At 34.8% G+C, this 26,366-nt stretch overlaps 3 protein-coding genes across 4 annotated transcripts; all 3 read right to left on the minus strand.

Moving 5' to 3' along the window:
* Positions 1–1,324: 1,324 nt before the first annotated feature.
* Positions 1,325–7,454, minus strand: LOC130639731 (uncharacterized). Of its 2 annotated transcripts, none has more exons than XM_057447098.1 (2): positions 7,111–7,216; positions 1,325–3,745 (listed from the first exon to the last, which is right to left on the minus strand). In XM_057447098.1, exons 1-2 carry the CDS (start codon positions 7,197–7,199, stop codon positions 1,843–1,845), a joined length of 1,992 nt encoding a protein of 663 aa, XP_057303081.1. In that variant the 5' UTR covers positions 7,200–7,216; the 3' UTR covers positions 1,325–1,842. The 2 variants fall into 2 exon arrangements, with proteins under 2 accessions (XP_057303081.1, XP_057303082.1); XM_057447099.1 differs by lacking the exon at positions 7,111–7,216 and adding an exon at positions 7,249–7,454 and having other exon boundaries at positions 1,331–3,745.
* Positions 7,455–11,047: 3,593 nt separating this feature from the next.
* LOC130650855 (uncharacterized) lies at positions 11,048–12,919 on the minus strand. Its single transcript, XM_057456057.1, has one exon. It carries the CDS (start codon positions 12,917–12,919, stop codon positions 11,048–11,050), a length of 1,872 nt encoding a protein of 623 aa, XP_057312040.1.
* Positions 12,920–17,857: 4,938 nt separating this feature from the next.
* On the minus strand, positions 17,858–25,196 carry LOC130639757 (uncharacterized). The gene is made up of 2 exons (XM_057447100.1): positions 23,641–25,196; positions 17,858–21,686 (listed from the first exon to the last, which is right to left on the minus strand). Exons 1-2 carry the CDS (start codon positions 23,652–23,654, stop codon positions 19,874–19,876), a joined length of 1,827 nt encoding a protein of 608 aa, XP_057303083.1. The 5' UTR covers positions 23,655–25,196; the 3' UTR covers positions 17,858–19,873.
* Between the last annotated feature and the right edge of the window lie 1,170 nt (positions 25,197–26,366).

Genomic DNA, 26,366 nt, shown 5'->3' on the forward strand with positions numbered 1-26,366 from the left:
TTCTCTTTATCCCTAGAAAAGATTAATGACACAATTGTATACAAAAAAATACTAAATACATTGGAAGATATTGTTCAAAAATATTTTATTGCACTGTGAGGTTGTAAGATGTGTGACACAGGGTCTCCGGGCTAGTGATTTTGTTACATTCCCAGGAATTACTTTCAAAGTATCTTAGCAGTATAATTTAAATGAGCTAAAGGAGCGTGTATACATAAACACAACTACTAAATTAAATTATTTTACAACTTCCTTACCAGTGCATTTTGCTTTGATGATCAACTCGAAAACAGCGCAGTAACGGCTTGAAGCAAAAAACACTAGGAACGAGGATGCGTTAGTCAGGCTGATAAATAAACAAAACATAACATTTTTAAAAAAATACAAAAAATAGCTAAATGCAATTAACCCTATTCGGTCCGGGGGGGGGGGGCGGATTCCGCCCCCCCTGACGGTTTTTTTTTTAATAACTCCTGATTGCTTTCTTATATGGCTATGATACTTACTGAGTTTCAACATTTATCTATTACACACCTGCATGCTAAATTTTTAGGTCCCATACCTTTCAGAGGCTTTGATATTGGCCATTACTCGAAACTACCCCTAAAATCTTTATGAAATCCTTATAATGGGGAAAATGTAATAACTCCTGTTAGGATTATCCTTAGTACTTAAAACTTGCAACACAACTTTGTTTCATCAAGAAGAATCATTTTAAATAATTTTGACACGTGACTAATCCGATTTCCCGATTTTGTCGGATTTTACCCGAACATCAGAAAAAAACGGATTTTCGGCAATTTTTGGCAATTTTTTATCCGATCCATGTAAAAACCGGAAGATATGGTAAACAAATTTTATTTAGCTTTCAGAAACTTTAAACAGAATGTAAAAATTCGCTCTAGAACAAAAGTAATTATATTTTAAGCAGATAGTGGCATTTTTAACAATTTTCAAGCTTTTGGTGACGTCACAGAAAATGTGCTGACGCAAGCAAAAATTTATTGCCGCCATTTTGTTCCTTTTATGACGTACTGTAAGTGTGCCAAGTTTGATTCAATTTGAACAATCTTATGAAAAGTTATTGAGGGGGGGGCGGAATCCGCCCCCCCCCGGTCATAATATGTTCGAAAAACCCCGGACCGAATAGGGTTAAACTAAAACATATATAGAAAAAAAAAATGTTTGCAAAATCTCTGAAACCACAATAAAAAATAAACGTACTTTTCAATTTATTTTCTTGATCTGTTTCTTTCATCGCTAACAAAATACAGTGGACCTCCAAGGCGAATAGAAAAAAGTTCGTTATTTGGAGAATTCAAATCAAAAATCAAAAGACCTAAATCGTTTAAAACTCGAACACTTTCGAACAAAAAATATGGTTCGTTTAATCGAGAGTTCACTATATTGGGGGTTTGTTATATAGATAGGATATATAAGAGTTTCGTAAGGTTTAAACGAAGGGGAATTGTTTTTGGTACGTTATTTTGAGATGTTAACTATATCAGGGAAGAAGCGAACAGCATAGAAGATTATCAAAATTGAATTCAATTATTTGATTTTAAAGCAGATACGTAAAGAGAAGTGTTTTATGAATAGACGTAAACAAGTCTACGCTAAAACGGTTTGGAAAGCCTTGTTTGTCGCGTGCGTTGCATGGTTGGCTGTCAAAAACAAAATTGTCCTGTCATTCAGAATGTACATTTTGTTCCGTGTCACGAAAAAAACATTTGGTCTTCATTTCCTAATACTAATTAAATTTCTTTCGAAACTCTCCTTGTAATAAGAAATTCTCAAATTCGACAAAACTTTTAGGCACACAGAAATATTTTTACAGTACCGCTAAAGAAAGCGATATTTAGTTAGTTCTTCAAAAGAAACTAAAAGTTCTTTCTTGGGAGATCGCTTGTCACCACACGACCCTTCGCCGCAGCATATCTTGTGTACTTCATTGTTTCCAGTAACAGGATTTTTCGCCAAAACATCAACATCAATTTTATTAACCTCAGTAGGAAAGGAAACATCGTTTTCATGGAATTTAAATACAACGCTTTTAAAATTGTTGTACTGGCAATTTTCACAAATTTTGCGATTCCATCGATTTAACACACCACGCTGGCCTGCAAAATATTCTTTACCATTCTTTTTGTAAAACGCCCGCACAACAAACGAACCTGGGTAGTCATCACATTTCAGATTACACACACGCAAGTAAAACATCCTCTTCCATTTGCACCCACTATAGGTGAATTCTGGACTGCCTTTTTTAAAAAATGGCAGGGTTTCCCAATGATGAGTTGGCGCTATAACGGATGTAAAATCAAAACAGATTTCCTTAGGATTTGATGTATGTGTTTGTGTCAACCTTTTCATCAAATCAGTGAAGTGCGTTAATTCGGTCACGGTGTATGAATACTTAATCTTTGGCGCATAGCTGGGCCAATAAAATTTGTCAAAGGAGCCTACACTATAGGTGTATCCAAGCTGTGCTTCGATATCAACGCAATCTTTGGTTGTCATAGGCATGCCTACTGAATTTTGGAACGGATACAACACGGTATTCATACCTAATATTTCATCATAGGATTGGTTAGGAGATGGGCCTTGACCATTCGTTGATGTACCAAGAACATCGTCACGTCCAACTTCACTTCTTTTTTCTTCCCGAATTTTAAAACTTGTTTCAACTGTGCTGTGGTTATGTTTTTTTTGCCAAGCCCAAAACATTCTATCTACATTTGCATGATGCACAAAAAAAATTGGATCAAAAGAAGCCATCTCATTTGCACCCATATCTCCATTTGCACCTTCTACCAAACCATAATTTTGTATAATTGGATGTCCATTATTATCTCTTTCAATTTCCCCGTGTTCATTAGTTTTCGGTAAAGAGAATCCACCTATTGAAAGATGCATATCATTGTGTGGCTGTTCCAAGGAAATTGCAACTGTACCTTTAACTCTTGCTGAACTCGTGTTTGAAAATTTATTGTAATCTGTCTCATCCAAGCAGTCTTCATAACTAGATACTACTGAGTTCTTCTTTCCGAAGCCATGGCTTAACCAGTACTTGATGTTTTCATTCAACAATTCATCTGGAGATTTATTAAGTCGCGATAACTTTTCATTGTGTTTGTTTGCGATTTCTGCAGCTGTTTTGGGATTCATGATGCCTGAAAAAGGGTAGCGGACTGTCGTGTAATGGATAGGTTTCTTGTAAAAACTGTTTTCATCGGCATCAATTTGCCTTGGCAGAGTGAAATTTAAGAGAGGATTTACTTCTTCTTTACCATCAATCATGACAGTTTTCCTGGTTAAGATGCTAGGTAAACCATGTTGGAGGCTTTCTTCTGAAGTTTGGTCCCAATAATGTAATGCTACATCTTTACCAGGGATAACTGTCTGCAAGGCTTGTTCCACACGTAAAAGATACAGGCGATGCCACGATGGAAACAAAACATTAGCATGTTGGCAGTATCCACCCCACTTCTGCTGATTGTGTGGTATGTCGTCCTTTCGTGAAAACAAATGACGCAAATATTCAAACACAGTATTATTATTATTTTGGATGTCTTCGACTATTGTCTTCTTAAATGGTACACCATGATATGTAGCAAGACTCCAAAACGAATTTGGATTATCTGGTGGAAGCTCTTTTATTAATTTCCAGGCCTTTAAAAAATCATTGAGTTTTTTTGCGTTCCAAGGCTTTTCTAGTTCACGAAGTGACATCCGTTCTCGTAACCTGTGAAAAGTTAGCAGAGCATAACTTATACGAAATTAGCGTTTATAAAAATTCTGGGTTAACGAAATAGCGCCTGACCTTAACACGAAGGAGCAAATAAAATACTGTTATGTAAAATAAGTCAATGCGGTTTGTAAACTTCAAAAAACCAATTAAAATTAATCCCATTCACGTTGTAAAAAGGAGAGGGGAGGGGGTATCCTTCAATCCAGGGTTATCTGTCTGAAACTTATAATTGCGTTACTGATTTACTTTATGGTAATTTAGTACTTAATCCCAACGGACACGATACTGGTTATTTGATCACTTAATGGTCTTCGTATGCTAGCTTTGGTACCTTATACCCCTTTGACCCCCTTTTTACGCCACAGCACGAAATAATACGCCATGAGAGCGCATAATACGCCCATAAACCTTGGGTTCCTTAACTTTGGACTTCTTATCGTGTAAAAGACGGCACAATTTTTAATGTCACATGCTTTTCAGCTTTTAGCAGTTCGTATATTTAAAACATTTTTTTGAGCTCTGCTATACAAATTTCTAGGATTTCTTGCTAGTGTTTGATACGTAACTTTATATCTTTTTGTGGTTTTAAATGGTTTAATACTGCAAATTTTACATGGAATGCTCGCACTACGGTCTTAGGTTAAAAACAACCATCTTAAACCATCTTAAACCCACTTAAATTCCTAGTGTGAGGCAAACGTAAATGATAGACAGACAGGTTTTTGCGTGAAACATTTTTTCTTTCGTCAGTGTGCTTCACCATTAAATAAAGAAGGCACCAATTAAGAGTTTTTTGTGAAAAAAGGTTCAATTTTGCTATGAGCTAAACCGGTCCGCAGTGAGGAATCTTAACATGGACGGATAGCCCAGCCGTCTTAGAGCCTGATTATATGAGGTTAGTTGGCTCGGTGTTGACCCCGTTGGCGAGTCAACCCGTTTAAAAAAAATTGCATATTATATGGGGAAAGTCAACCCGGGATAAGACCTACACTGCTGCCGGGTTGAAAAAAATGCGCGTAATTTTTTAAAAATGGTGGATGCTAGATGTAAAATAAATCAAAATTATCATCATAATTGTCTGAAGTCCAATTACACTTTTAGTCTGCTGCTACTCCCGCCATTATTGTTTTTCTTCTGCTTTGAATCTTAATGCGCATGCTTTTTTCTTTCAACCCGGCGCTTGGGTGGGGAAAGTTATATCATATTAAACTAGTCAACCCACCTAACCAACCGGTGCCAAGTTGAAAGAACAAGCCTGAGTCGTCTAGGCGGATTGACTAACCTCTTACAATGTCATATACTTTTATTGATTAAATTGAATAACTAACTTTTAATGGTTAAAATTTTGGGCTTTACATCAAAATATTTTAGCAGGAATTGTAGCTGCATTTTTACTGATTAAATGGAATGTGCCAATAAAATAGATTGTATTTTCTAATTATTTCATTCCAAATATTCAAGAAGAGTTTTTTTATACTTTAAAGTTGTCATTATGAGATATAATTCTTCACCTCTTTTTACTAACTACCTCGTTTACTTTCGTAGAAAATGTGCTGGCACACCCCCAGAACTGAATTCTAATATCATTGCAGAAAGCTTGGTTAACTTTGTTAGATTCAAAATCCCAGCTTTGATGAATGATCACTCTGCGAAATGAAATTCTGCAGGCACTAACTAATAATTTCATAAATGTCTAATAAAAAAACATATTTTAAATAACTGTAAAACACAATTTTTGAATTCGCTAGCACGTTGAGCGGTATTTTATAAAACATTTTGGTTATTTTACTGAATTTGAATTAATTTCTACAATCTTTTTTAAGTCCGTTATTCAATATTGTGCCTCCACGTAAAGTTTATATTTCTTTTTTTTTTAATTATTTTGGTTAGAAAAAAACCTCCTAAAATGTAGTAAGCAACAATTAGTACATTCAGCGTGGTCCTTTTCCTTAATTTCGGGGTCCTTATAAACACAGACGTGAATTATACCGTGAAGCAAGTGTGTTGGGACTAGTGCAATTTAAAGCTGCTTAGCTCACCCACGCATCTGTAAAAGCAACACTTCTGTACCCCACCAGTTGCACAAAATTCGAGAGTCGATGCTTTTTATTAACTTTGTAAAAAGACCGAACAAGTACCATTGTCTTAATATTTTCGTGACAGGTTATAGATCCGTGTTAGAAAAAAAAGCTGAGACCCCCGCTGAGTTACAAAATCGTGCTATGGAAACACGAATATCAAATGCGATATCTTTTTATCCACTTTGTTGCGACGGCTAAATAAAATGGACGGGCTGTCTCTGCACGGACCCCCGCTGAGTTAAAAAATCATGCTACGGAAACACGAATAACAAATGCGATATATTTCTATCCACTTTGTTGCGACGGGTAAATCTAAAGGACAGGCGAACCCGTGGATTTTCCCACGGACTAACGGCTAGTCTCTTTAATAATAGCCGTATTTTGTCTGTCTCTGCGCGGACCCCCCGGTGAGTTAGAAAATCGTGCTATGGGAACACGAATATCAAATGCGATAAATTTTTATCCACTTTTTTGCGACGGGCTTTTAAAGAACGGGCGAACCCTCCATAAAAATAGCCGTAACCTTGTGTGTTCACAACGGTTGCCAAAACCTTAAACAATACTGCACGCAAGGTAATCCAATTATTTAATCCTAAAAAGTAAACAAGGATGTATGAAATAGCAATGTGGAAATGTGTAAAGGGGGTAAATTTTCAAAGGCTAAAAACTTGTTTTCTATATTAATAGTCGTATTATTTTGTGATAATGATGTCATTGACTTCATGCTAAAGAAGCGAGCAACTGTGCACATGGCGTACAAAAACAAGATTTCATCTTTGTTATTAATTGAATTAGGAAAAGACATAATATCAAAGACATTAACCAATTCCCTTGATCGCCTAGTTGTTATGTTAGATTATGATGTTGTCTAGCAAACTAGTTAATCCACTTATCATAAGTACAATAATTTTTTTTTATAACAACAACGCTTATAATTAAATACTTAATACATATAAGCTCAAATTTCTATGAAACTAAGCATAATGCTAACCATACCTTGAAGCTCAGAACGTACCTTAACAACCAAAAATTTTGGCGTATATAAGTTCGGCGGAAAAATTTTTGGTCTATATATAATTATCTTTATATGCAATTATCGTTTTCTCTAATTTTTGTTTTTAAGTTACATATATAGGGTTGTTCTTAACTTAAAGGTTTAAAAAACCTTTGCTTCCTTGGAAAGTTATTCAACATTTTTATTAAGAATTTTGTGCTTTAAATGTTTTCTAAATGCTTTTAATTTTCCTCTGAATATATAATGTACGATGAAAATCTTACTCGAGATAACATTCATTATTCCATGATGCAAACGTATATGTTGCTTCAGAATGTCTCTCTCCTTTGCATGTCCTGCAGCGCGAATTCATTTCTTTTTAAGGTATTCTTACCTTACGAATAACATAATATAAAACTTACTTTGTTTTTTCCATTTTCGTGCATTGTCCCTAGATCTCTATTTTAAGTAGTCCGCAGCGAGCATTATACGTATTCTTATCCACTCTGGACACCGAATAACATGGTGCAACCTTAATTTGCATCACTGCACAACCTATTTTTCACACGACAAAACCTGGTTTTTACATGTATATAGATCAAAAATTTATATTATTGTTAAAAGTAGGCTGTAAAATATTAGATAAATAAATAATAATAAAAAAGGAACAAGAAAAGACATATTACAGTAGCAAGGAATAAGTTGTAAAACGATTCTGTTTCTTTCATGACAAATTCTTTCACACTTAGAAATGTTGTAATAAAAAAGAAAATATTTAACCAAATATAACATAAATTTCCACTTGGTAATCGTATGGTCCTTACAGGTATCTTTTAGCTGTTCTTAGAAAACCTTTGACACGATACTTCATTCCTTCGCAGCGTTTAGGTCTGGTTTGTTTTCGTAGAAACTATAAGTACATCGCCTTTATGTACGCCGCTTACACAACTCCGCGCTATAGAACTTCTTTTTGTCATTGATGTTGATTGATTTGGTCATTTTTGTTTAAGTGGAAACCAGCCTTCAGTATTATTTAAAAGAACCGCTCAATATGCATTAAATGTCTTATACAAAAATCAAGGCTAATTAGACTTAATTGTTCGTTTGTTGCCTACTTTGTTAATAATTACACGAATTCGATATCTCCAGGGACCGTGCGGAAAAGAGACACTGTCGGAGAGTTAGTAGACAAATTTTTTTAGCGCTTTCATCAGTTTTAAAGTTCAAGCTGCAAAGTGTTACGTTGAATTTTTGTTACGTTGAATTTTTGGTTAAAGCGTTAAGGTTTGTCATTAATTAAGGAAATGGTCAATAATATGCAGTGATATGGGTAAGTCTAAGACGCTTATCGTACCTTATTGTTTAAGGGTTTCAGGCAAATAAGTAGAAATGATAGCAATATAGTTTGTTGCTGCAGAGACCAAAGTTATACTTGTTAAAACAGCACAGAAGAAAGACGAATTATATTCATGCAAGGTTATCAAGCCAAACTCCTAAATGGTGCGGTACTAGCTACCTGGTCCCAGTTATACTTAACATCTGGTTGATCGTGTGAAACTGATGGTATTACTCAGTGGCCTTACATAGCATATATTCAACTACTTAGCTTTCAATCTCAACGAGCATGGTGGAACGGATTTAAACCATTATAAGAACTAAAAGGTTTCAGATATTTTAATAGGGGAATGTCTTGCAACTTTTAGTTAACAATGCATGGATTTATCATCAGCTTAGTTTTTTAACAGCAGATTACAGACAGTCTGAAAGGATAAATAATGCACCACATTAACTTTTGGTATGTGTCAGAGCCGATTGTATATGTGTAGCTGGTATGTTCGAAACATGTGACCACATCGCAGCGATGTTATACCCTATTGAGGCAGCTGCCGGATTGGAACTTAAAAAAAACTTTTGTCTACAGCAGAAAATTGTGAATAGCTTTCCAGCCGAACAAAGGTTAAATCAAAAAAAAGTTACAAAATTATCCTTTAGTCGTGATCTTACGGTAAACGCGGAAAACAAATAGATTAACGTCAGGATATTAACGTCAACATCTTACTAAACTAAAGCCGATAGGGAATGTAAGCTTCAAGAATCAAATATGAATATCACTTGTAACGGATGTTACAGGTTGTCCACATTCTTATTAGTTTTTCATCTGGACACCGCATGGATACGTTTGATGGATACATGATTGTAAAGAAGCGTACTGCAATGATTTTTGCAGTCTTATTTCATTCTCTTGGCAGCCATAAAAAGAATCAGTAATATAGACGTTTGATTTTGCGTTAAGAACAATAGGCAAGTCAAATAACAGTTACTAAAGAACATTACTCACTTAATATGGGTTGAACCTTATTTTTATTTCAGAAAATTATTTTCTTTGCCTTTTCGGTCTTGTGCTTTCAAAAACATCTATATAAAGCTCGCTATCTGAGACATTCGTTAAGAATAATTTTTGCAAAATTTAGGTTTCTTTTACAAAAAATTATGATACTAATTGTTTCCACCTGGTTTACCTAAAATTTGTACCACAGTGATGTTAATTACAATTTGCTTAAAGGGGGAAATTGCTCGTCCCCTCCGACCCATCAAAAAACAAAAAAACAACTTTGCTTTTTTACTTCCTGTGGGCCTGGTTGAAAGGCGCGGTCTGAGCAACAGCCAACCGCTTTTAACGAGAAGTTTTAGCTTGTTTTTGTTTGACCTGATAACCAACTTTAGTTAATTTGAGACTTTCTCACAAAAAATCCATCGTGTGTTAAGAAAAGCGGCTGAAGAACATGTTTAATTCAGGCTAATCATATACAGATTTTTAAAAATAGCGTATACGGCTATATTTGCATATACATTAGCCTCCCAAGTGCTGCAAAGATACGGAGTAAGACTTGAATCCACGACCTCGCGCTTGCCGGGCGTTTGCTCTACTGACTAAGCTATCGATCTAATGCTTTCTCCTTAACACATGTAGTAGACGAGGCGAGGATACTACCTCTTTGCGACATACGACGAGGGTAAGGCGTATGTCTTCCTTACGACATACCTTTTAACTTACACGTACCAACGAGATATGTGTCACAGATGCATCGTTGTTCCTATAGTATACGACTATTTCTCAAATTCACAAGTGGTAAGGGCAATAAATTTAACACGTGGTTACGGCAGATTGTATATTTCACAAACCTTGAAAGCAACATACTCTAAAAATATTAGCGCATGAGTCACGTGCTAATACGACCAATCGTAAATTTTCTCTTTACAAATTAAAATAAGTTTTAGAAATGATATAAAAATACCCGTGAAAATATACTGCTTGCAAAATTATTTTTAAAATTATTGTTATAATACTTCTCCAACAGTATATTGTATTGCTAAATTAACAAAATGGAAATTATAAGTCATACCGCCCTCTCCAAAGAAATTCTAATCTCAAATGTCAAAAAGTACAGTTATTGAGGAGTGAATTCTAAACCAACAAAATTCTGTTACTTTGACATTTTGCATATTCGCAATCTTCATATATAATAGCAAATAGATGAACAAGTAATATTGACCGTGATGCTTCGAATAAACTCCCCCGGTTTGTACAAATTCTTGAGAACAATGTCTCTTCGAGGCCGCGCTTAGAATTTTTAAGTGAACGAAGAAATAAAAACAGCATGAAAGTGTCAAAAATCAGAATTTTGTGTTGAAATTATGTCTTAAGTATTATAAACATATCATTATCTCATGTCCTCATGACTAGTATGCTCTCTTTTCAAACTTTTGTCACAATGTGCAGATTTTTATTCAGATAAGACGTTGGGCAAGGATGAGATACGAAGAAACGAAAACAGCATTAATGTGTCAAAAAATTAAAATTTTAGTTTAAAATTATGTCCAGTATACTCTCTTTTCAAACTTCCGTCAAAATGTGCAGATTTCTAGTTACGTCGTATCAAAATTTTACCGTCGCCGTTATGGTCAGAATGCTGATTGTATGTTGTGTAAAATACTAACCACAATGTTTTATAAATACAAAGCCGCAAATAGAAGTTTAAAATTCGAAAAAGTTGACATTCTAATGATGACATCCAATAATATTACGGAAAACTGGTTAAATGATGCGAAGTTAAAAAAAATTAAAAAAAATCGCTCATAATAGTAATTCAATTATAAAAAATGCTTGATTGTGAATGTTTCTGATGCCACACACTCTGAGAAATTTATTGATCAACAGAACTAATTAGTTACTTCTTCAAAAGAAACTAAAAATTCTTTCTTAGGAAATCCTTTATCACCATACGGCCCACCATCACAGCATATCTTGTGTACTTCATTTTTTCCAGTAACAGGATTCTTTGCCAAAACATCTACATTGAATTCTTTAACCCCAGTGGGAAAGGAAACATTGTTTTCATGGAATTTAAATACAACGCTTTTAAAATTGTTGTACTGGCAATTTTTACAAATTTTACGATTCCATCGATTTAACACACCACGCTGGCCTGCAAAATATTCCTTGCCATTCTTTTTGTAAAACGCCCGTACAACAAACGAACCTGGGTAGTCATCACATTTCAGATTACACACACGCAAGTAAAACATCCTCTTCCATTTGCACCCACCGTAGGTGAATTCTGGACGGCCTTTCTTGAAAAATGGTAGCGCTAACCAACTTTGACTCGGTGCTTCGACAGTTGTGAAATCGAAATAGACTTTTTTAGGGTTTGATACTTGGATTTGTGTCACGTTTTCCATATAGTAGGTGAGGTCATTCAACGTCGTTACGATGTGGGAATACATGTTCTTTGAAGTACAGCTCGGCCAATCAATTTTGTCAAAGGAGCCTATGCTATAAGTGTACCCAAGCTGTGCCTCGATATCAACGCAATCTTTGGTTGTCATGGGAACACCCGTGGAATTTTGAAATGGATGCAACACGGTATCCATACCTAAGATTTGATTATAGGATTGATCGGGAGTTGGGCCTTGGCCATTCGTTGATGTACCAAGAACATCGTCACGTCCAACTTCACTTCTCTTTTCTTTCCGAATTTCAAAACTTGTCTCGACTGTGCTATGGTTATGTTTTTTTTGCCAAATCCAAAACATTCTATCTACATTTGAATGATGCACAAAAAAAATTGGATCGAAGGAAGCCACCTCATTTGCACCCATATCACCGTTTGCACCTTCTACCAAACCATAATTTTGCATAATTGGATTATCATTCTCATCTCTTTCAATTTCACCATTCTCATTCATTTTAGGTAAGGAGTAACCACCTATTGAAAGATGCATATCATTGTGTGGCTGTTCCAAGGAAAACGCAACCCTGCCTTTGACTTTGGCCGAGCTTATGTTTGAGAATTTATTGTAATCCGTCTCATCCAAGCAGTCTTCATAACCAGATACTACCGAGTTCTTACTTTTATAGCCATGGTTTAACCAGTACTTGATGTTTTCATTCAACAATTTATCTGGAGATTTATCTAGTTCAAAGATTCTCTCGTTGTGTTTTTCTGCAGCTTCTGCAGCTGTTTTGGGATTCCTAATACCTGAAAAAGGGTAGCGGACTGTCGTGTAATGGATAGGTTTCTTGTATAAACTGTTTTCATCGGCATCAATTTGCTTTGGCAGAGTGAAATTTAAGAGAGGATTTACTTCTTCCTTACCATCTACCATGACAGTTTTTCTGGTTAGGATGCTAGGTAAACCATGTCGTAGGCTTTCTTCTGAAGTTTGGTCCCAATAATGTAATGCCACATCTTCACCAGGGAGAACTGTCTGCAAGGCTTGTTCCACACGTAACAGATACAGACGATGCCACGGTGGAAACAAAACATTAGCATGTTGGCAGTATCCACCCCACTTCTGCCGGTTATGTGGTGGTATGTCTATACTTGAAAACAAAAACTCGAAATAATTAACAAACGAATAATTTTTTATGTCCGGAGCTATTCTCTTTTTAAATGGTTCACCATGATATGTAGCAAGTCCCCAAAATGAATTTGGATTATCCGGGGGAAGCTCTTTTATTAATTTCCAAGCCTTTAAAAAATTATTGAGATTTTTTGCGTTGTGTGGTTTTTCCAGTTCACGAAGTGACATTCGCATGCGTACCCTGTTGAAAACAAAAATAAAATGAAAAACATATAGCTTACCAGAGTAAATTAAAGGGAAAAGCAGTTACACTGAGAAAAGCTAACATCCTTCTACCAAATAAATGCAAACACGTAATTTACATGGATTTCGCATCTTATTCATGATTTTTTGAACAAGCAGTCAAGCCGGCAATTTAGGAAAATTTTATTTTTCTGATCTTAGTCGAAAGCAAGTTACATGACAAACTGTGGAAATGGAAATGTTCAATTTCACTTCCAGCGTCTTTTATCTGCACATAATGTTTTAATAGTTAGCAAGAAAATCAACAAGGAAACACGACGACATTTCAGATTGACAGCATCCCTAACAATTTTAATATGAGGATGCACAGAATACCGATGTAAAAAATATGAGGGCTGAACAGAAAAATGATTTTTGTTTCTGTTCTTAGTTGGTTAGAAAGAAGCCACCCGATAAAACCAAGTTATCTATCAATATACCATAACAAGTTTTAATTACGGAATTACATGAAGTAGCGTGAAAAAAGCACTGACCCGTTGTACACTATTTAAGCATTGTTAGCACAAAGTATCGACTTGGCCGTCATTTTGAACACAGCAGTTGCGAGCCCCTGGAAAAATGCACGGGTGTTCGATTGTGGCCAGCATTTAACAATACCATTTATTGAAAAACAAAATCGTAAAAATAATATTTTTTACATTGCCTTGTAATAATCCGTATCGCTACAATGGACTGGTCGTAAACGGATACTGACCTGTTTTGAGGTTGTACAAGAAATACAAAGCCTGAGGTCAAAAGTACAGACAAAAAAAGATATATGTTTCTTATGTAGATCAAAAATTTAGAATCATGTCTTTAAGTTCTTCCCAAACGGGTTACTATACTACCATACAAAGACCTGTTGTCATGAGCCATAAAGCAACCAAATCAATTTTTTATACCAACAGGTGTTTAGTATCAGTCAGATAATAATGCTTGATACTCGCTGGTTACATCAAATAATGGTGGCACGAGCTCTTATTGACGTTCTGCTGGCTAAAGCCGAAAGAATAGTATCGCGAAGATTGAACGAAATCGTGGTTTAGCTTATTGAGAAGTCTTAAACGACTGAATTCTAACTCTGTACATGAATAGATCTTTCTTCTTTCATGCAACTGTGGCTATCTACCTTTATATTGCTTCCAGATTGTATGCAGTATACAGGCTGTTTAGTTTATATGCTTTTGGCATTATTCCTTCTATAAATCGCCACTAAATTTACATGCACATAGCCTTGGCCTTTTTTAGCACTTTTTCTAAGGTTTTACCGAGTGTTTACATCTTGTGCGTCAAAAAGCAGGAGTATTTGATGTCACGTAATAAGCATTGCACATACCTTGAGGGAATTAATTTTCACAAGAGAATAATTTTCGCAAGAGATTAATTTTCACAAGAGACTAATTTTCGCAAGACATTTTTTAAAAATAACATAAAAATTGTGCGACAACGAATTTTCGCGAAGTTGGCAAGTCCAAATATTTTGCTAGAATTTAATTTCGCGGATTTTGCGAAAAAAGAATTTGATGACAGTTTGTTTCTCAATTCAAACCGTTTTTCGAGGACTTTTATGCAGAAGTCTGCTGAAGAGTTGAAATTCACATACTTTTAAATGTAGTTCTAGGTAAATCAGAAGTAAAAAAATTAGTGTAAATTGCTAAAAAGCAAAATAAAATTCAAAATTTCGCAGGAACTAATTTTCACGAAATTAACTCACAATGCGCGAAACAAGATCGTTAGTATTTTGCGCACGCAGTATTTCTTTTACCGCTGACAATTCCCTCCACTTAATTATAACAAAATTTATGAATACTTATGCATTCAATTCAAGGTTAAAAATGATTTTTAAATTAGAACAATATAAATTTAAGGAATAATCATGAATTATTTGATTACCGTTTTTTTCTTCATATATATAATAAAAATAATAGAACTTACTTTGGTTTCTCCATGTCCCACGATGTACATCCGTCACTGTTTCTTTATTCTAAGTAATCCACATCAGGCTAGTCATGTATTTTTATTTATTTTGATACCCACACTCTCATGACACGACGTGGTTTTCATATGGCCCAACCTGTTTTTTTACTTAGGTAAGGTAACTAGGTAGCTTGTGAACTTTGAATTTATTTAATCTTTGAATACACACCATAGATTACCAGTATGAAGCCAATAAAGTATACACACATAATTACGTTTTTTAGGTGATTATAAATATTGGAACGCATGTAGAAACCAGGTGTACAAGTTCCACGAACAAAACAGAAAAAAAATTGTTATTCCAAGAGCGCAAGTTTTGGCAATAATAACACTAAATGACACATATCAAATACAAAATATTTTAAGATTGTTTTTTAAGACAATGCTTTCCTACTCCTACCAAGGACAGCCTTTAAAAGCTTACCTACCACGACAAAAACAAGTTGAATTCATATGAAATGTCTGGGAATCTTTTAAAATTTTTTAATTGGTTTTCGAGATAGAGAGCATCATTAGCTCCAAACACGTAACTGTTGTTATTGAAATTTATGTAAGATGTTCAAATAGCCAAATAAAAATATATTGAAGAATAAATATATATTCATATAGGGGGCAGAGGGGGCAATTGGCTTCCCCCCAATAATTTTCCCAATTGTTTGTGTGGCGCGTGGCCTTGTGGTTATGGCGTTCGCTTCGTAATCACAAGGTCCGTGGTTCGATCCACGGTGCAGCAATATTTAGCGAGCGAAGAGAGAGGATGTGGAACAAGTCTAAAATCTTAAGACTCAATTAAAATCTGTCAAAAAAATATACAAATTCCTAGACAACTTTTTTAAGCTCTTTGATGTGAACTTCTTTTTTTTTGTGAGCACTGCAAACATTGCAGGCTAAAAACTATATTCCAGGAGTAGCCTTTATCTAGCTTTTCAATTTCGCTAAATTTGAGAAAATTCTTTTAGTTATTAAAGTATTTTGTATTCATTTTTTTGGATGTTTAAACATTTTTTTGTTGTAACTGGTGATTTTTATTATATTTTAGTTGACTTCGATTAACACTCAATAAGAGGAGCTATTTTACCCTTGTAATTAATGTCAACTTGAAATACATTGTTAGTAGTAGTAGTATTACACATGTTTGCGCAGATTCAACCATCAACAGAGAAATTTCAATCCCTGAGCAGGTTGAAATATTCTAGACATGAAACAACAGTTTCCGATTTTCTATTTTGTCGTAAATGAAAACGAGGACTTCCTTAAAAAAAACGAGGTAAGTGTTGAGCATTTTATAAGATACTAAGATAGGTTTACAAAGTTTCAAGCTCTATTATTGTAATTTAACTTCCTTTTCAATAAATTGCATTGATGGAAAAGGATGCTACAAGTTTTGTTGATCCTTATAGTAGTGATATTAAAAGAGATGCAGTGACAGAAAACGGCAAAAGTTTTTTTGAAAAGAAGCGCTAAATAGCTAGTTCGTAACTCGTTAAAAAGCTCTATTACTTGTGATTAATGTTAGCCAAATAAGAATTCTTTATTTTTCAATTTGTAAAGGGAGACAATATTGCCCTTAATCTCAGGCGCGGATTTCGACTATGTCAACCTTGTCACGCGACGTGGTAAAAAAATGAGCCAAATATTACGTTGCGGTGCACGAGAAATAATTTCCAAAATTAATCCCGGTGTTTTTAATTTATACCCGGAAACCCAGATACAAAATTCTACTCTTAGTTTGCTTTACTTTATCAACTATATCGCATACACACCGTGAATTCAATTAATCGATGTTTGCCTAATCCTCTTTTATGTCAGACTGTAACCATATGTTCATAACACACAAACCCTGTCAAGGTTGTTTCTAGGTATTACTATAATATGTTCTTCCGTGAGGGCTTAACCGTAGCGCTAGACGTTATTGCGCTCAAGGCAAGGTTGTTTTCAGACATAACTACGGTATGATTTTTTGTAAGGGATTGACCGTGGAACCAGACTTTATAGAACACAAACCAAGTCAAAGTTGATAATTGGGCGAACCCAAGCTATGTGAGAGAAAATGCGCCAAGGGAATCGGAATCCTGTTACCAAATACCAGAGTTATAACAACTAAGCTACCGTACCATTGAAAACAGCTACTATTCTGTTACTGGCTAATTATCAGTTCTCCTTAAGTGCCTAATATGCTTGAAAATCTTTCTTGAACTCACCAAAAGATTTCTTAGCAAAGACTTGATTTTTAAAAATCTCACGAAAAGGACTATCCATTTATTAAATCCGCAAATTTATAATTGTGTATTTGCCCTTTGTTGTTTCAAAGCGTTGAATTCAATTTTTTAATTTGAAATTCAAATTAGATATGTTTAAATTTTCGGATTTGTCAAAAAACAAACAATGACCAACCAGTTTTCCTAAAATGAAAAATTGCAACTAATCCGACTCCCCGAAAGAAATTCAAATTTGAGAATTCGAATCAAAAAAGGATAATAAACCAATCAAATTTGCTACATCAATAAATCAATTTCAACAAAATAAATCCTGCATTGTCCACAGGTTTCAAAATCATGTATTGCCTACTTAGTATTTTACTTGTTTAACATATCAAATTTATGCCACAATAATTAACGTCCGTAATAACTTATGGCATAATAATTAACGTCCGTAATAATTTATGGCATAATAATTAACGTCCGTAATAATTTATGTCATTAAGTTTACACTGTTATTTCTACAGTTTTAATTAACATCATTTCTATTGCCAGTGTTCGCGAAAATTTATCATTAATGCAAATTTGATTTCATATATTATTTTGTAAAAACTACAACTTTGATATTTGGACAATATCAAGCATTGTTTTTGGCACACAAGGATGACGATTTCAGATTTCGGACTCATTTTGTGAAAACAACAAAATCTGCGAGAATAAGTCCGCTTAAAGGAAAGATAATACAGTATGCTTTTTATGTTGATAAAAACGTCAGTTTATTTACATCAATAAAGAAAAGAAAAACAACAACAAAAACAAAAAAATGTGTGACTGAACTTCTGATGTGTGAAAATGTGTGACTGAACTTCAACAAACGATACCGGGACTGTTACAAATCTCTGTACGAATAGTTAGGATTCCTCCATATAAGGCTGTTACTTCTTAATTTTCTTGTTGATTTTGTCTACCACCTTGGTGAGTTCATCCCACTGGCTTAAATTCAATGCTATACCTATGTAGATAAATAAAAACAGCCCCCTAAAATTTCGAAATATTTATCTATTCTCTTTTATCTATATAATAATACGCTAGGTGTGTCTGTCTGTGTGTCTGTGACAGGCAAAGTGGATGTCTTCATTTTCCTTTGATGTTGCCGAAAAATGCATGTCTAATATGTTAAATTTTCTGACGTTACGACGCGACGAAAATAACACTACTTTAACGTCAATATCCTATATTATATTAATGAAGCCATTACAGTGCACCTAAAATTTTGAGGCCAAATAACTTGGAAACGAGGTGGTGACGTCAAAGATTCTTCACCGCGTGCGTAACTAGGGACCAACTAGGACCAATTTGGGTAATTTTCCCAAACCTGGGTTCCCGAATCCGTTTCGGAATGGACGGGTTGATGACGTCATCAACAAACCTTCAAACCCTAATATCTCTGCAACCGTTTATCAAAAGTACATGATCCTATACATTTTCCTGATCAGAGTTTCAGGATCTATGCGATGAAGGCAAAAGGTATGGAAATCTCCAAAAAAAAATTTTAGGTTTTGAAAGGCCATTGCTGGCGTCAGCAAAATTTTTTAACCCTTATATCTCCTTTTGCGTTCCTCGAAAACATATCATTCTATACGTCATTTTTATCAGCGTTTCAACCTCTACACATTGCAATAAAAGAATAAAATAAATTTCTTTAATTTTTTGGGATCTTCACTGCTGACGTCAACAAAACATCTAAAGCTACCTATTTTTCCATTGTTCTTCTGCCCTAGTCTATCTATATAATAATACGCCAGTTCTGTCTGTCTGTCTGTGACTTTTGCAAAGACGATATTTGTTACCACTCGAATGCGCGAGTTTTTCGATTTTTTTTGTCAATATCTTTTAACGTGAATATCTTATATATTAAATTATTGAAGCCATTACAGTGCACCTGAAACTTTGAGGCCAAATAACTTGGAAACGAAGTGGTGACGTCAATGATTTTTCACCGCGTGGGTAACTAGGGACCACCAAGGACCAATTTGGGTAATTTTCCCAAACCTGGGTCCCCGAATCCGTTTCGGAATGGACGGGTTGATGACGTCATTAAAAAACCTTTAAGCCCTAATATATCTGCATCCGTTTGTCACAAGTACACGATCCTATACATTTTCTTGATCAGCATTTCAAGATCTATATGATGAATGCAACGGGTGTACGAATTTGTGAAGAAATTTTTCTTTAGAACTTTTGGTAGGAACTTTGCTGACGTCAGCAAAATTTTTATACCCTATATCTCCTTAGGCTCTTTTCAAAAACATACGATACTATACATTATTTTGATCAGCGTTTTAACCTCTGCACATTACAGACAACAAATGATTAAATTTCACCAATTTTCTTTTTGTATATGCACTGCTGACGTCAGCAAAAAATCTAAAGCAACCTAATTTTCCATTGTTCTTCTGCGCCTTAGTGGATTTTTCCACGGGCCTTATTGACTAGTCTCTTATAATAATGCAGAGACCGCGTCTGTTTGTAACAGGCAAAGTGGATATCGTCACTTTCCTTTGATGTCGCCGAAAAACTTGTGTCTAATATGTTAAATTTTCTGACGTTACGGCGCGACGTCAATAACACTACTTTAACGTCAATATCCTATATTAAATTAACGAAGCCATTACAGTGTACCTAAAACTTAGAGGCCAAATAACTTGGAAACGAGGTGGTGACGTCAATTATTTTTCACCGCGTAGGTAACTAGGGAGCACCTAGGATTCTTTGCCAAAACATCTACATTGAATTCTTTAACCCCAGTGGGAAAGGAAACATCGTTTTCATGGAATTTAAATACAACGCTTTTAAAATTGTTGTACTGGCAATTTTCACAAATTTTACGATTCCATCGATTTAACACACCACGCTGGCCTGCAAAATATTCCTTGCCATTTTTTTTGTAAAACGCCCGTACAACAAACGAACCTGGGTAGTCATCACATTTCAGATTACACACACGCAAGTAAAACATCCTCTTCCATTTGCACCCACCGTAGGTGAATTCTGGACGGCCTTTCTTGAAAAATGGTAGCGCTAACCAACTTTGACTCGGTGCTTCGACAGTTGTGAAATCGAAATAGACTTTTTTAGGGTTTGATACTTGGATTTGTGTCACGTTTTCCATATAGTAGGTGAGGTCATTCAACGTCGTTACGATGTGGGAATACATGTTCTTTGAAGTACAGCTCGGCCAATCAATTTTGTCAAAGGAGCCTATGCTATAAGTGTACCCAAGCTGTGCCTCGATATCAACGCAATCTTTGGTTGTCATGGGAACACCCGTGGAATTTTGAAATGGATACAACACGGTATCCATACCTAAGATTTGATTATAGGATTGATCGGGAGTTGGGCCTTGGCCATTCGTTGATGTACCAAGAACATCGTCACGTCCAACTTCACTTCTCTTTTCTTTCCGAATTTCAAAACTTGTCTCGACTGTGCTATGGTTATGTTTTTTTTGCCAAATCCAAAACATTCTATCTACATTTGAATGATGCACAAAAAAAATTGGATCGAAGGAAGCCACCTCATTTGCACCCATATCACCGTTTGCACCTTCTACCAAACCATAATTTTGCATAATTGGATTATCATTCTCATCTCTTTCAATTTCACCATTCTCATTCATTTTAGGTAAGGAGTAACCACCTATTGAAAGATGCATATCATTGTGTGGCTGTTCCAAGGAAAACGCAACCCTGCCTTTGACTTTGGCCGAGCTTATGTTTGAGAATTTATTGTAATCCGTCTCATCCAAGCAGTCTTCATAACCAGATACTACCGAGTTCTTACTTTTATAGCCATGGTTTAACCAGTACTTGATGTTTTCATTCAACAATTTATCTGGAGATTTATCAAGTTCAAAGATTCTCTCGTTGTGTTTTTCTGCAGCTTCTGCAGCTGTTTTGGGATTCCTAATACCTGAAAAAGGGTAGCGGACTGTCGTGTAATGGATAGGTTTCTTGTATAAACTGTTTTCATCGGCATCAATTTGCTTTGGCAGAGTGAAATTTAAGAGAGGATTTACTTCTTCCTTACCATCTACCATGACAGTTTTTCTGGTTAGGATGCTAGGTAAACCATGTCGTAGGCTTTCTTCTGAAGTTTGGTCCCAATAATGTAATGCCACATCTTCACCAGGGAGAACTGTCTGCAAGGCTTGTTCCACACGTAACAGATACAGACGATGCCACGGTGGAAACAAAACATTAGCATGTTGGCAGTATCCACCCCACTTCTGCCGGTTATGTGGTGGTTTGTCTATACTTGGAAACAAAAACTCGAAAAAATTAACAAACGAATAATTTTTTATGTCCGGAGCTATTCTCTTTTTAAATGGTTCACCATGATATGTAGCAAGTCCCCAAAATGAATTTGGATTATCTGGGGGAAGCTCTTTTATTAATTTCCAAGCCTTTAAAAAATTATTGAGATTTTTTGCGTTGTGTGGTTTTTCCAGTTCACGAAGTGACATTCGCATGCGTACCCTGTTGAAAACAAAAATAAAATGAAAAACATAGCTTACCAGAGTAAATTAAAGGGAAAAGCAGTTACACTGAGAAAAGCTAACATCCTTCTACCAAATAAATGCAAACACGTAATTTACATGGATTTCGCATCTTATTCATGATTTTTTGAACAAGCAGTCAAGCCGGCAATTTAGGAAAATTTTATTTTTCTGATCTTAGTCAAAAGCAAGTTACATGACAAACTGTGGAAATGGAAATGTTCAATTTCACTTCCAGCGTCTTTTATCTGCACATAATGTTTTAATAGTTAGCAAGAAAATCAACAAGGAAACACGACGACATTTCAGATTGACAGCATCCCTAACAATTTTAATATGAGGATGCACAGAATACCGATGTAAAAAATATGAGGGCTGAACAGAAAAATGATTTTTGTTTCTGTTCTTAGTTGGTTAGAAAGAAGCCACGCGATAAAATCAAGTTATCTATCAATATACCATAACAAGTTTTAATTACGGAATTACATGAAGTAGCGTGAAAAAAGCACTGATATTCACCCGTTGTACACTATTTAAGCATTGTTAGCACAAAGTATCGACTTGGCCGTCATTTTGAACACAGCAGTTGCGAGCCCCTGGAAAAATGCACGAGTGTTCGATTGTGGCCAGCATTTAACAATACCATTTATTGAAAAACAAAATCGTAAAAATAAATTTTTTACATTGCCTTGTAATAATCCGTATCGCTACAATGGACTGGTCGTAAACGGATACTGACCTGTTTTGAGGTTGTACAAGAAATACAAAGCCTGAGGTCAAAAGTACAGACAAAAAAAGATATATGTTTCTTATGTAGATCAAAAATTTAGAATCGTGTCTTTAAGTTCTTCCCAAACGGGTTACTATACTACCATACAAAGACCTGTTGTCATGAGCCATAAAGCAACCAAATCAATTTTTTATACCAACAGGTGTTTAGTATCAGTCAGATAATAATGCTTGATACTCGCTGGTTACATCAAATAATGGTGGCACGAGCTCTTATTGACGTTCTGCTGGCTAAAGCCGAAAGAATAGTATCGCGAAGATTGAACGAAATAGTGGTTTAGCTTATTGAGAAGTCTTAAACGACTGAATTCTAACTCTGTACATGAATAGATCTTTCTTCTTTTATGCAACTGTGGCTATCTACCTTTATATTGCTTCCAGCTTGTATGCAGTATACAGGCTGTTTAGTTTATATGCTTTTGGCATTATTCCTTCTATAAATCGCCATTAAATTTACATGCACATAGCCTTGGCCTTTTTTAGCACTTTTTCTAAGGTTTTACCGAGTGTTTACATCTTGTGCGTCAAAAATCAGGAGTATTTGATGTCACGTAATAAGCATTGCACATACCTTGAGGGAATTAATTTTCGCAAGAGATTAATTTTCACAAGAGACTAATTTTCGCAAGACATTTTTTAAAAATAACATAAAAATTGTGCGACAACGAATTTTCGCGAAGTTGGCAAGTCCAAATATTTTGCTAGAATTTAATTTCGCGGATTTTGCGAAAAAAAAATTTGATGACAGTTTGTTTCTCAATTCAAACCGTTTTTCGAGGACTTTTATGCATTGAAATTCACATACATATTAAATGTAGTTCTAGGTAAATCAGAAGTAAAAAATTAGTGTAAATTGCTAAAAAGCAAAATAAAATTCAAAATTTCGCAGGAACTAATTTTCACGAAATTGACTCACACTGGCGTAAAGCGCGAAACAAGATCATTAGTATTTTGTGCATGCAGTATTTCTTTAACCGCTGACAATTCCCTCCACTTAATTATAACAAAATTTATGAATACTTATGCATTCAATTCAAGGTTAAAAATGATTTTTAAATTAGAACAATATAAATTTAAGGAATAATCATGAATTATTTGATTACCGTTTTTTTCTTCATATATATAATAAAAATAATAGAACTTACTTTGGTTTCTCCATGTTCCACGATGTACATCCGTCACTGTTTCTTTATTCTAAGTAATCCACATCAGGCTAGTCATGTGTTTTTATTTATTTTGACACCCACACTCTCATGACACGACGTGGTTTTCATATGGCCCAACCTGTTTTTTTACTTAGGTAAGGTAACTAGGTAGCTTGTGAACTTTGAATTTATTTAATCTTTGAATACACACCATAGATTACCAGTATGAAGCCAATAAAGTATACACACATAATTACGTTTTTTAGGTGATTATAAATATTGGAACGCATGTAGAAACCAGGTGTACAAGTTCCACGAACAAAACAGACAAAAAATTGTTATTCCAAGAGCGCAAGTTTTGGTAATAATAAATGACACATATCAAATACAAAATGTTTTAAGGATTGTTTTTTAAGACAATGTTTTTCTACTCCTACCACGACAAAAACAAGTTAAATTCATATGAAATGTCTGGGAATCTTTTTAAGTTTTTTAATTGGTTTTCGAGATAGAGAGCATCATTAGTCGATAAGGCCCGTGGAAAAATCCACTTGGAACGCATGTAGAAACCAGGTGTACAAGTTCCACGAACAAAACAGACAAAAAATTGTTATTCCAAGAGCGCAAGTTTTGGTAATAATAAATGACACATATCAAATACAAAATGTTTTAAGGATTGTTTTTTAAGACAATGCTTTCCTACTTCTACCAAGGACAGCCTTTAAAAGCTTACCTACCACGACAAAAACAAGTTGAATTCATATGAAATGTCTGGGAATCTTTTTAAATTTTTTAATTGGTTTTCGAGATAGAGAGCATCATTAGCTCCAAACACGTAACTGTTGTTATTGAAATTTATGTAAAATGTTCAAATAGCCAAATAAAAATATATTGAAGAATAAATATATATTCATATAGGGGGCAGAGGGGGCAATTGGCCCTCCCCCCAATAATTTTCCCAATTGTTTGTGTGGCGCGTGGCCTTGTGGTTATTGGGTTCGCTTCGTAATCACAAGGTCCGTGGTTCGATCCACGGTGCAGCAATATTTAGCGAGCGTCTAAGTCACAGCTGCGGGTCAACCCCTGCCATGTGGGTAAGTAATGCTGGTGTATACCTAATGTATATATTTAGAAAAGAGGATGTGGAACAAGTCTAAAATCTTAAGACTCAATTAAAATCTGTCAAAAAAATATACAAATTCCTAGACAACTTTTTTAAGCTCTTTGATGTGAACTTCTTTTTTTTTGCGGGAACTTTTAACAAACAAAAAAACAGAGTTCTCAAACTCTTGGCTCTTTCATCACGGCGTATCTCTAAGCACTCAAATATTGTTGTTGGTAAGAAAATATTAAAACAAAAATAAAGTGAACTTGATCCATCGTTGTATTGTTTACCACGGTTATCTTTTAGTTGCTAATAAAAAAACTTGACAACGTTTTGATTCATTCTCTTCAATTTTTATCTATAAATCTAGAGTGTTATCCCATCCAAGTGTCTAAAATTTTTAGTTTGTTAATCTTTGTTGTTTATTTAGTAACTTTCCGCGAAGTGACAAAAATAATGTACATAAATTGAACAAATTTCTACGAAACTTCCTACACTCGGCCCTGTGATAAACACATTCGCAGAAATTCGACCTTTTTCAACAAGAAGTAAAAAAATGAGATGAAACAATAAGTACAAGTCTTTTTAACGCATTTTGTGTTGAAAACTATGTGATATGTTTTCTGTTGTTTCAACTTTTCAAACATTGCAGGCTAGATAAAAACTATATTCCAGGAGTAGCCTTTATCTAGCTTTTCAATTTCGCTAAATTTGAGAAAATTCTTTTAGTTATTAAAGTATTTTGTATTCATTTTTTTGGATGTTTAAACATTTTTTTGTTGTAACTGGTGATTTTTATTATATTTTAGTTGACTTCGATTAGCACTCAATAAGAGGAGCTATTTTACCCTTGTAAATTATGTCAACTTGAAATACATTGTTAGTATTAGTAGTATTACACATGTTTGCGCAGATTTAACCATCAACACTCACCTTGAGAAATTTCAATCCCTGAGCAGGTTGAAATATTCTAGACATGAAACAACAGTTTCCGATTTTCCATTTTGTCGTAAATGAAAACGAGGACTTCCTTAAAAAAACGAGGTAAGTGTTGAGCATTTTATTTCAGATTTAAGATAGGTTTACAAAGTTTCAAGCTCTATTATTGTAATTTAACTTCCTTTTTAATAAATTGCATTGATGGAAAAGGATGCTACAAGTTTTGTTGATCCTTATAGTAGTGATATTAAAAGAGATGCAGTGACAGAAAACGGCAAAATTTGTTTTGAAAAGAAGCGCTAAGTAGCTAGTTAGTAACTTGTTAAAAAGCTCTATTACTTGTGATTAATGTTAGCCAAATAAGAATTCTTTATTTTTCAATTTGTAAAGGGAGACAATATTGCCCTTAATCTCAGGCGCGGATTTCGACTATGTCAACCTTGTCACGCGACGTGGTAAAAAAATGAGCCAAATATTACGTTGCGGTGCACGAGAAATAATTTCCAAAATTAATCCCGGTGTTTTTAATTTATACCCGGAAACCCGGATACAAAATTCTACTCTTAGTTTGCTTTACTTTATCAACTATATCGCATACACACCGTGAATTCAATCAATCGATGTTTGCCTAATCCTCTTTTATGTCAGACTGTAACCATATGTTTATAACACACAAACCCTG

Source organism: Hydractinia symbiolongicarpus, chromosome 1 (genome assembly GCF_029227915.1).
Source record: "Hydractinia symbiolongicarpus strain clone_291-10 chromosome 1, HSymV2.1, whole genome shotgun sequence".
Classification (NCBI taxonomy): Eukaryota; Metazoa; Cnidaria; class Hydrozoa; order Anthoathecata; family Hydractiniidae; genus Hydractinia; species Hydractinia symbiolongicarpus.

Excerpts from the sequence above, each read along its gene's own strand:
- LOC130639731 (XM_057447098.1), bottom strand. The coding sequence starts at position 7,199 with ATGAATTCGCGCTGCAGGACATGCAAAGGAGAGAGACATTCTGAAGCA. Across the intron at positions 3,746-7,110 it reads AATAATGAATGTTATCTCGA|GTTACGAGAACGGATGTCAC; the intron begins GTAAGATTTTCA and ends AACTTTTCACAG.
- LOC130650855 (XM_057456057.1), bottom strand. The coding sequence starts at position 12,919 with ATGTCACTTCGTGAACTGGAAAAACCACACAACGCAAAAAATCTCAAT.